The sequence below is a fragment of the Fukomys damarensis genome, unplaced genomic scaffold (assembly GCF_012274545.1).
Source record: "Fukomys damarensis isolate Sample0158 unplaced genomic scaffold, DMR_v1.0_HiC HiC_scaffold_19, whole genome shotgun sequence".
Lineage (NCBI taxonomy): Eukaryota > Metazoa > Chordata > Mammalia > Rodentia > Bathyergidae > Fukomys > Fukomys damarensis.
The window spans coordinates 62181738-62190040 of NW_022900931.1; the positions used below are offsets into that span (position 1 = coordinate 62181738).

The following is an 8303-nucleotide window of genomic DNA, read 5'->3' on the forward strand; positions in this document are numbered from 1 at the left end:
CCTCTCCTCCCCACAGATCTCACGCAACGTGCGGGTCTCGGGTCCCCAGGCGGCCGCCGCAGCTAGCAGCCCCGCACCTGGTAGGGCTCGTCCTGCATCCTGCGCAGCGCCAGGGCCTGTGCGCCCAGCGTGCCCACGATCCCGTCCAGGGCCTCGGGGCTGCTCAGCCACTTCCGGCGCATGAGCTTGTTGAAGTGCGGCTGTGGGGAGAGTGTGGAGCGGTCACAGCCTCCCCGCTTCCCTCCGCTCCCAGGAGGAGAGTTTCCAAGCCCTGCTGCTGCCTAGCCAAGGCCACACAGTGCTCAGGGACAGCGCTGGGAGGACCCTGCACCTGCCCTGCCCTGCCCTGCTGGGGAGGCGGCCGGCGCAGAGGGAGAGAGAGATCCAGGGCTGGGTGGGCTGGGACTGCAGAGCCGGGAGAGCAGGCGAAGTCTGCACGGGGTCCGAGAGGGCTTCCCCCGGGAGAGGACGCAAAGCCGAGACCCCAGTGCTGGTCACTGCCGGCCACTCGGCCGGGAGAGAGGAAGGCTCCGATTTCAGACGGGCACTCGGGTGTGCGGACCCGGAAAAGGGTGGTGGAGGCAGGCAGAACCATCTGCATAATAGCTGCATAATTCTCCCAGCCCGGCACGAAATGAAAACATGGAACCACGTTCAGAAATTACTCAAAACTTCAAGACGGCGACAGCAGAGCATTCCCCAAGCTTGGGCCTTCTCAAGTGCACCTGAGGGGGACTAAGTCCCCGAGGGGCGCAGTGTGGGCTCCAGGCGGGAGGCAGGAGGCTCGGAGGCCTGGGCGGGAGGGCATGGGGCCTGCGGTGGGATCGCTCGCTTTCTCTGGGGGCTGGGGAACCACGCAGGTTCTGGGCGGGGAGGGGAGGGTCGGGAGGAGGCAGGAGGAACCCAGGGGCTGCCCGGGGAGGGCGAGGCCTGGGAAGAGCTGGACGGAGCCGGGCTGGAGACTGGGAGGGAGCCGAAGACGCGGCCAGCGCGGCTGCATCCACGCAGGTGCTCATCCCACGCGGCCCCAGGACCAACCCCTCTGCTGCTCTTGTCCTTACAGCAGTGAGTTTTCAGAACTTCCAAAAATGGGGCTTTTGTTTAAAAAAAAAAAAAAAGCGGGGCACAAAGTAATCTGCAAAACGCCGCCCTGCTTCTCCAGGGCCCCTCGGCGCGGGGCGCCCGACACCGGTCCGCGCATGCGCACACGCCGCCGCGGCCCTCAGCGCCGTCTCCCACCTCGGGCCCCGCGCGTCCTGCTCTCGCTCTCCCAGGGGTCTCGCTCAGTCTCCCTCCTTCCCTTTCTCCCTGATCCACCTCATTCGCGCAAAGCATACAGAGTGGTTTATAGACGAGGATCCTAGACTCAGCCAGGCCTCCCCGCCCAGGCCCCCTCTCGGCTGAACAGAGCGCCTGCTAAACCCATCTCCCGGGAGTGTGGCGAGGATTAAGTGAGTCATCCCGAGTTTAGTGCCCAGCACGGAGGACACAGAGCTTGCCGTTACTATGAGGTCGGCACCTGATGCCACCAAGGAATCCTGCTTCCATTTGTTAGGTATAAAGTGACATTGTTAAAGGCCTGCGATCCAGCGTTTAGGGAGGCTGAGGCAGGAGGAGTGCAAGTTTGATGCCCACTTGTGCTACAGAATGAATTTGAGGCTGGCCTGGACTGGATTGTGCTATTACCCCGCCCAAAACTTGATGTAGTTGGTGATACTGATTTTTAAAAGGTTTCTTGTCTTTTGGAGATATAGGCTGATAGAGGAAATGACAAAATTCCACGGGAGAAGGCTGGGGGCGTGGTGCAGTGGTACCCAGGGTCCTTGCCACCAGAGGTCTCCAGTCCGGTCCCCGGGGCCACACAAGAGGAAAATAACTGGGGGAGGGCAGAGTGGCAGAGAGACAAGATCGGCCAGGGGTGATGTTTGCTGAGCTGAGCCATGAGTGGATGGGGTCATTCTGCTGTCTTCCTGCTTCGGGTTATGTATGCTTGAAGTTTTCCATAATGAAAGTTAATTTAGACAACTTTCAAGCAACCCCTTCACTGGAAGATTCCAGTGGGAGGACACAGTTTGAAAGTGAATGATAAAAACAGCCAGGAAACAGCTCAGTGGCGGCGAGCTTGCCTAGCAGGCACCAGGCCTCGGGCTCCCTCACCAGTGCCACAATAAATACATGAGCTTGTTGACGGCAGGTGACAGTAAGAGCCACGGAAGACAAATAGAGCAGAATGTCAGGAAAGGTCTCAGGCTTCCTTTTTAGTGATAGGGTCTCGATACATTGCCCAAGCTGACCCTGAACTGGGCTCAAACGATCCTCCTGCCTCAGCCTCCTGAGTAGCCGGGACTACAGGTGATTCTATGGGAAGTGGGATGATCAAGAATGGTCTCATTGAGAAGGTGACATTTCAGTCAAGATGTGAAAGACAAGATGCAGGGACCCATGGGGTATTCGGGAGAGCATTCTCGGCAGCAGGACTGGCACGTGCAAAGGCCCAGGGGCTGCTCTGGCTAGAGGGGAAGGAGCAGGTGTGCAGAGCCACGACAGGGACTCTGGCTTTTGTTCTGAAGATTCAGAGAAAAAGGGATCCTGGACATACATTTTGGAGGCCTCAGTGAGGAGGGCTCCACTCAAGCTCCCTCCTGCTGGTGGCTCTCTGTCCTCTCCTTGGCCAGTTTCTCCCTTCTTCCTTCTGGTCCCCCCACCCTTGCCCAAACACAGTGCTGGGCTGAGGGGCTGCAGGGCGGGGCTCACTCTCCTGCCTTGGCACAGCCCTGCCCCTGCCCCTGGCTCACCTGCAGCTCCTGGAATAGCAGGTCGGCCAGGACTTGGTGGCAGAGCTGGGTTACACGGTCCAGAGCGCAGGACGAGGCTTCCCGGGCTGGCTCACTTTCAAGGGGTCCCACCCTGGCCAGGCGCTCAGCCAGAGCTCTGTGGAGATCAAGCAGAACCAAAAGTCAGGGAGTCCCAACGCCTCGGACCAGCTTCCTGGACCAGGCCCCCATTGCGTGGACCCTGTTTGTGGGGTGAAGGAAGTATCTGGTCAGATGAGAAACTGAGGAAGATCAGGGGCTGGGCACAACCATGGGAGCCCAGGTGTGGTGCTGCATGCCTATAATCCCAGGGCTCAGGAGGCTGAGGCAGGAGCATCCCCACCAGGCCAAAGCCAGCCTGAGCTATGTGACTAGTTCAAGACCAACCTAAACTATGTAGCAAGACCCTGTTTCAAAACAAAACAAAACAAAGAGTGTCAGAGGATGCCTGAGAGATGGGGCTGTCTGGGTTTTGGGGTGTCAGGGAGGATGGGGAGCATTTAGGGAATGGGGGTTTCTGGGGGACTTAAGGATGTCCGGGACTGGGGACATCTGGAGGCAGGAGGGGCTGAGGGGTACCTGGGTGGATAGGGAATATCAGGAGGCGTGGAGATGTCAGAGGGAGTCTAGGGTATTTTGGGGGAAGAGAGGTCTCTTGGGGCCTCTGGTACTGGGGATGGAGCCCAGTGCCATTGCACTGAGCTCCATCTCCAGCCCTTTAAATTTTTTTGCTTTGAGACAGAGTCTCGCTAAATTGCCCAATCTGGGCTGGAATTTTGATCCTCCTGTCTCAGCCTCCCAGAGTGCTGGGATTACAGGTGTGTGCCTGCCCTCTCCTGGTGCTCTCTGGGGGTTAGTGAAGAGGCCTCCATTCCACTGTCTGTGGCTCCCAATTTAGCCTGTGGTTGTGCAGTTCTGCTCTGGGTCCTCACCGAGGGGCGGGCTGCGATCCCTGGGTTCCGACCCACTTGCCTACGCCTACAGAAACAGCCCTGGGGCCAGCCGGAAGCTAACAGGAGGGTAAGGTGTCCTGGAAATGTGGAGCCGATGCCCATCCATCAGGCACGATCAAACAGAGACCAGGCTGCTGGGCAGGAGATTATGTACGGTTTCAATATTAAAAAATAATAACAATAAGGATTTTTTTCAGTGCTAGCTCCTGAACGCAGGGCTTCACACATGCTGGCCCCTGCCCAGCCCTGGACATGGGGACTCTGTGCTCAAGGGAAGCTGTCCCGGCTGCCAGGGGCACAGGGAAGAAGCGGGTCTGAGGCTCTGCTGTGTGCAGTCAGCCCTGCAATGTCCACAGCGCCGCCTCTGTGGTTCAGCCAACCAGAAGGAAAACATTCAGAAAAAAAACGCTTCTCTAGCCAACATGCACGGATTTTTTGTCACCAGTCCCTAAATGGCCCTGTATCACAGCTACTCACTTAGCACGTCATTGTGTTAGGTATGATAAGTCATCTAAATTAAGGTTTATTCGTCTCAAAAAACCCAAAGCAGGGCCAGGGATTTAGCTCAGTGACCACCACCTGCCTTGCAAGCGCAAGGACATGAATTCGATCCCCGGAACCCCCCGCAAAAAAACCCAACCAACCAAACAAACAAACAAACAAAATCCAAAGCAAATACATTTTAAAATGAAATTTAAAGTAAATCAACAAAAGGGCAAAATAATAATTCTTAGAATCACTGATTCTGGCTTCTAGGTTTCTACAATTCCTCTCTCTCTCTCTCTTTTTTTTTTTTTTGGAGACAGGATCTTGCTAAATAGCCCAGGCTAGCCTCAAACTTGTGGTGATCCTCCTGCCTCAGCCTCCTGACTGCTGTGATTACAGGCGTGCACCACTATGCCCGGTGGCTTCTACGACTGTCACACCTCCTCGGTATTCTGATTCTGTTTCGAATCCTCCTCAGTGCTACAGTTGTCTCTAGGACTCTGGGATTTTACGCTCCTGAGGTCACCCTGGGCCTACCTGTGGTGCGCACTGAACCACCAGGAACCCATACCCTGGTTCAGCTGCCACCCGGAACTACCCCCACATATGGGGGGTCACGTGGGTGCTCTCACCTCAGGGGGGGCCCGCAGTTGACCAGAGCAATGGTTCTGCTGATGTAGATGTCGGGCGGCAGCTCCCGGATTCCCGGGTTCTCGTGGAATCGCTCCACGCGCTGCTGAAAGCTGGGGGTAGAGACAGGCAGGAGTCAAGGCCCACACAGCCCGGGGTCCTGACCCCTCCCACCGTACCTCTGCCAATTTGCGTGTGTGCTGGAGGTTGAACCCAAAGCCTCTGGCACTGAACTCCAGCCCTAACCCTTTTTAAATTGTTTTTCTTTTTAATTTTCATTTTGAGATGGTCTTGTGAAGTCGCTAAACTGCCCAGATTGGGATCAGACTTGCAGTCCTGCCTCAGCCTCCCAGGGGCGGGATCGCACGACACCCGGCTCCCGCTCACCCTTTCCCGTGCCGACTGCACTCTCTGGCAGGACCCCAGCTCCTGATGCCCAACCCCAGGCTGCCCCTTGGCCCCAGCCCCTACCTCTGCAGGAACTCCGCCAGCCCCGCTAGGCAGCAATGTGCCATGCGCTCCCCCAACTCCTGGCTGATGCGGGGGGCTCGCTCTGTGTGCTCTTCCAGCAGCTGCATGGGTCAGGGGGACAGGAGGTGAGGTCAGGCCAGCTCCCCCAGCCCACCCTGCCACGTCCAGTAGGTACCTCTTCCTCCTTCCGCCTCCTACCTCACACACATCCTGGGCCAGGCTGCCAGGCTGGTCCTCGGGGTTACCCCAGCGTTCCTCGTCCTCCTGCAGCACCCGAAGCAGGGCTGCCCGTGTCTGAGCCTGGAGGGGGCCGGGAGGCAGGCAGGCTTCAGGGCTGCACGGGTTCTTTCTTTCTTCTACCAGGGTCCCCTCCCTCCAAGCCCCGAGCAAAAGCCTGGATTCTGCCCAGCTGCCAAGCAAGGCAGTGCTGCTGAGAGACTCAACCTGCAAGCTTGCCCAGCCCTTCCATTGCCACGTCTAGGGTCTGAAGCTTCCTCCACCTAACAGCCACGGAGTGGAAGGGTGTACGCTTCATGGTTGGATGGTGCTGAGACTCTGCTCCTAGGTTCTGCTGAGCAATTAGTTCAAGACTATCAGAGTCTGGATTCAAGAATTGCAAAGGTTTCTGATTCTCTGACCCAATGAGTGGTCTTCAATTCAGCAAGTGGTTTGAGCTAGACATGTTCGATTCTCCAGGTTCTGGAGCTGTAAGGATCCCCTGGCACACAGCTAGGAAGTGGCACTGTGGCCAAGCTGGGTATGGTGACCGGGCCATTCTGCTCAGGAGCACCCATGCCCAGCCTGTGAGGAACCATGTTTACTCTCAGCCTCCAAGGAGCGCATAGCTGCTTTGATGCTGGTGCTGGGTGTGCTGGGCCCCTGAGCTGCAGATCTGTGACTGGGTTCCTCTCGCTCTGAGGCTTGAAGGCTCCTGGCGTATGGGACCTTGGCCGAGTGTCCCTCCTCCCCAAGAGCGGGTGTTCGGGATGCAGTGTGGGATACAGAAGGGACCAGTCTGGGCTGATGTGGCTTTGGCCTTGGGGCGAACTCAGAAGCTCACACAGGAAAAAGGGCACGAAAATAGTGAGGCAGGGAGCGGCCCCCCTAAACCTGCCGCGAGCCCCACCCCACAGATCACCTCCAAGTCCCACATCACCACGGTTAAGTCCCAAGTACCTTGACATCTGTAACACATTCATCCTCCAGACCCCGAAGGGTGCCAGGGGACAGCAGGGGCCCCAGCTCCCCATTCTCCAGAGCAACCATGTCCACCAGCCCTAGGACCTCCCTGGGGGTAGGGGTAAAAGACAGGAGTTCTGTGAGAGGGGGCTGGCCGATGGGACCGCCCTTCTCTCTCAGCCACTGCTTGTCATACTGGGCCACTCCCTTCCTCTCTCCCTGCCAGCTTTGCTCATCTGTGAGGAAATCTTTGAAATAATCGCTCCCTATTTCCAGCTGAATCACCTGATGGATGGTGTTTGGGCAAGACTTTGGGGTCAAGTTCAGGCTTGAGGATCTGACAGTGAGGCCTCGCCCATATCGGCTTCCCCAGATAGACGCCCCTTTCTGCCCCTGCTCCTCTGGCCCCTGTACGCCTGGGGCGGGCACCTCTGTGCCTCCCCAGCCCACCCTCACTGCAGGCTTTTCTTCTGGCATCTGGCCCATCAGAAATATCATCTCCTTATGAATTGGACCCAACCTGTGTCTCATAGCGCCAGGAAGCTGTCTAGACTCCCGGTCCTGCCTGCTCCTCTCCCGGATGGGCTGACAGCCTCCATGACTTGTGCTCACGAAAGGCTCTGTGGGGCTGGCATCTTCCTGGCCACAGCATCCTGACTTTGGTGCAGGAACCCCTTACTCAGCCCTTCACCCGCCAAAGTGTGGTTTGGGTATGGCCGAGGGAGCCCCTAGTCCCTGGAGTGAAACTGTGATGGGCGGGGACCACTACATCCCCTCCTCCAGCCACAAAAGTGTATGTTTTAGGGTTTGAGGGCTCCAAAGATTCCAACCCTGACAGGTCAAGGACCCTAAGGTGCTGGATGCTGCAGGTGTAGCATTCCGAGGGGCCACAGTGCAGCAGTTCTAAAGCTAGCAGGGCCAGCGAGGTCCAGGGCTAGGACCTAAAGGGGGGAGGAGGCTGAGGGGTGGGATTTGAAGGCGCACTGACACCAAGGCTCTAGAGTTGAAAGAATCATAAAGGCACAGTTTTAAGAGTGAAAGCTTCAACAGCGCTGATGCCCTAGGAGCTGGGGACAGGGCAGGGTGGGACTCTGGAAGTCTAAGGCTCCAAGTACCAAGGTTGAGGGTCAGCAGGTGCCCTAGATGGGCACAGGCATGGTCCACTCCAGAGGGGAGGTGGAGGCAAAGACCCTAGTTATGTGAGTCCCCAGGTCGCAACTGGATGGGTCCACACACACTGCTGTGAGGACTGCCCTGGTCAGCGGTGCTGAGACTCTAGAACAGTGGGGTCAGTCGGTTCCGGGGCTGGAAGGGCAGGTGGTGCTAAGGCTGGAAGATCGGAAGGGTCAAGGCATCTGAGATTCTAGGAGTGGAAGCGTCTGATGCTCGGGTTCTAGGTCTGAGGGGTCCCTGGTGCTCTTGGAAGGAGAGGGTGGGCTGTGCTGAGCCAAGAAGAGCAGATGCGGTAGGGCCGAAGCTCTGGGGCTGGACTAGCCCGGAGGTTCCCATACCAAGGGGTCAGTGTGCCAAGATGGGGGTGGCCAGCGCTGTGACCACCACCCTCGCGCACAGGATCTTAGGGCCAATGGAGTCGGGGTTCTGGGATCAAGAGTCGGCTGTTCCAAGGTCCCTGGGGTCTGCAGCGGCCAGCCTGAGGGTGAGGCTGGGGCTAAACGACCTGGCAGCTCCAGTCCCAGCTCACCTGGGGTACACCTGGTTGTGCCAGTGCAGCAGAGCGTAGCGGTCGGCCAGTGGCAGCCTGCGTCGGGCG

General features: G+C 57.9%; 1 protein-coding gene across 1 annotated transcript in view; it reads right to left on the reverse strand.

The window, feature by feature from the left end:
• The window catches only part of Exoc3l2 (exocyst complex component 3 like 2), a 20128-nt gene that overhangs the window by 3088 nt on the left and 8737 nt on the right, over nt 1–8303 (reverse strand). Inside the window, exons 3-9 of the mRNA XM_033766004.1 lie at nt 8235–8301; nt 6530–6641; nt 5552–5653; nt 5354–5454; nt 4885–4995; nt 2796–2931; nt 70–200 (exon numbers count right to left, since the gene is read on the reverse strand). Of these exons, the coding sequence (XP_033621895.1) occupies nt 70–200; nt 2796–2931; nt 4885–4995; nt 5354–5454; nt 5552–5653; nt 6530–6641; nt 8235–8301 (760 nt within the window). The remainder of the gene's footprint in view (nt 1–69; nt 201–2795; nt 2932–4884; nt 4996–5353; nt 5455–5551; nt 5654–6529; nt 6642–8234; nt 8302–8303) is intronic.